This window comes from Frankliniella occidentalis, unplaced genomic scaffold, assembly GCF_000697945.3.
Source record: "Frankliniella occidentalis isolate FOCC.00 unplaced genomic scaffold, Focc_3.1 Scaffold60, whole genome shotgun sequence".
Taxonomy (NCBI): Eukaryota; Metazoa; Arthropoda; class Insecta; order Thysanoptera; family Thripidae; genus Frankliniella; species Frankliniella occidentalis.
This window is the reverse complement of record NW_026267190.1, coordinates 150,563-151,990: the sequence shown is the minus strand read 5'-3', so window position 1 is coordinate 151,990 and position 1,428 is coordinate 150,563. Positions and strand designations below refer to the sequence as shown.

The 1,428-nt window shown below is 56.0% G+C and overlaps 1 protein-coding gene across 1 annotated transcript in view; it reads right to left on the bottom strand.

Annotated features, from left to right (window-relative positions):
• Positions 1 to 1,322: 1,322 nt before the first annotated feature.
• Positions 1,323 to 1,428, bottom strand: part of LOC127749500 (uncharacterized) — a 3,127-nt gene continuing 3,021 nt past the window's right edge. Inside the window, exon 3 of the mRNA XM_052267847.1 lies at positions 1,323 to 1,354. Within this exon, the coding sequence (XP_052123807.1) occupies positions 1,323 to 1,354 (32 nt within the window). The remainder of the gene's footprint in view (positions 1,355 to 1,428) is intronic.

Below are 1,428 nucleotides of genomic sequence, written 5' to 3'. Positions count from 1 at the left end.
ACCGCCGGCGCCCCACCGACCGCCGTTTCCCGATCGCGCGATAATAACACGCAGAGCGCGGCAGAGGCTGGCATGTCGGTTATTTGAGGGACTTATTGCCGTTGGCTTTCACCGTATATGCATCGCGTCACCGCCGGTCTATGGTGGCGCTCCCCGCCGAAAGACGTTTAATCGCATTTATGCGCCATGTTAATACGGATCAGTTTGGCTGAATAGGGAGTGGTCAGTTATGGTGATGACTGGCGTCGAGCAGTGACCGCCCGCCGCATGGGGGACTGCTCGGACTGCTCGCAAGATCCTCGGAACAGTAGCGCGCTAGCGCATACTAGCGTAAGAGCGGGGTGGATTTGCCGATCACCCCTGACAATGGTGCCTTACGGCACGAGCGTGTAGGCAACCCGGCCACCGGATCTAGTATACTCGATAATAACAGTACACTCCCCGCGGCCATTGGTTGGCAGCCTAATTAGTAATCGCTGACATTTGACATTCGAAGTGTTCAACCGAACCGTCGTGCACTTGCAAGTGTTGAACACTACACGGTGTTCAAGAACCCTCTTCTCCAAAATGCTTTGCCAGTTGAGCACTTGAGATGTCAGTGTAAGAAACAACTCCTCTCCCGTTCCCCACGGTCCCTCCCACACCCCTCCCTCTCTCTCTGCTTCCCACGGGGACTCGCTCGCTGTCGCGGTTGGCCATACCCCGTGCGGACGCTGCTGCTGCTGCGCACTCTGTGTGTTTTGCGCTGCGTACGGCCTTTTAAAGGCAGTGTGTGTCCACAAGCATAAAAAATATAAAAGAGAGAGAATCGCTTGTGTGGGTGGGTGGGTTGGGTGCGGGTGTGTAGAGTCAAGGGCAAGTACACGCGACGGCGACAGCAAGTGCGAGTGTGTGTGTATGTGTGTTTACTTGCGCGTGTGCCATTCAATTTGAATGCCCCGCGCGCTCTCTCTCTCTATCTCACGCAAACACGAGAGTGCCACCCGCGGCACGCACGCACGCACGCCACCGTGTGCGTTATGAAACTCTCGTCACCGCCGCCACCTTGACGCGCCACCTCCCCCTCCCGGTGGTGGACCCTCATTTCTTTTCTATCCTCTCTCTGTGCATGCGTCCGCGCTGCTGCTGGATGGCTGCGCGGGAGTTTTGGGGAAAAAGAGAGAAAAAAAAGACGCGCGACGACGGTCTGCACCGTACTGCGAGCCGTAATGTGCGCCCCTCATCCGCAGCCTTGTACTGTACAGCCCTTCCTTCTGCTCGCCCACTGCTGCTCTCCCGGTGGCTGTCTGTTCGAGGTAACACAAAAACCCCAAGTATACGCATTATTTATTCTTCCGTTTCTTTACGTCTTGACCTAGTTGGCCGACACAAACAGCTAACCAAGATACTACTTGCCACTTGTTCGCCCCGCGCCGCCGGTAAAAAAAA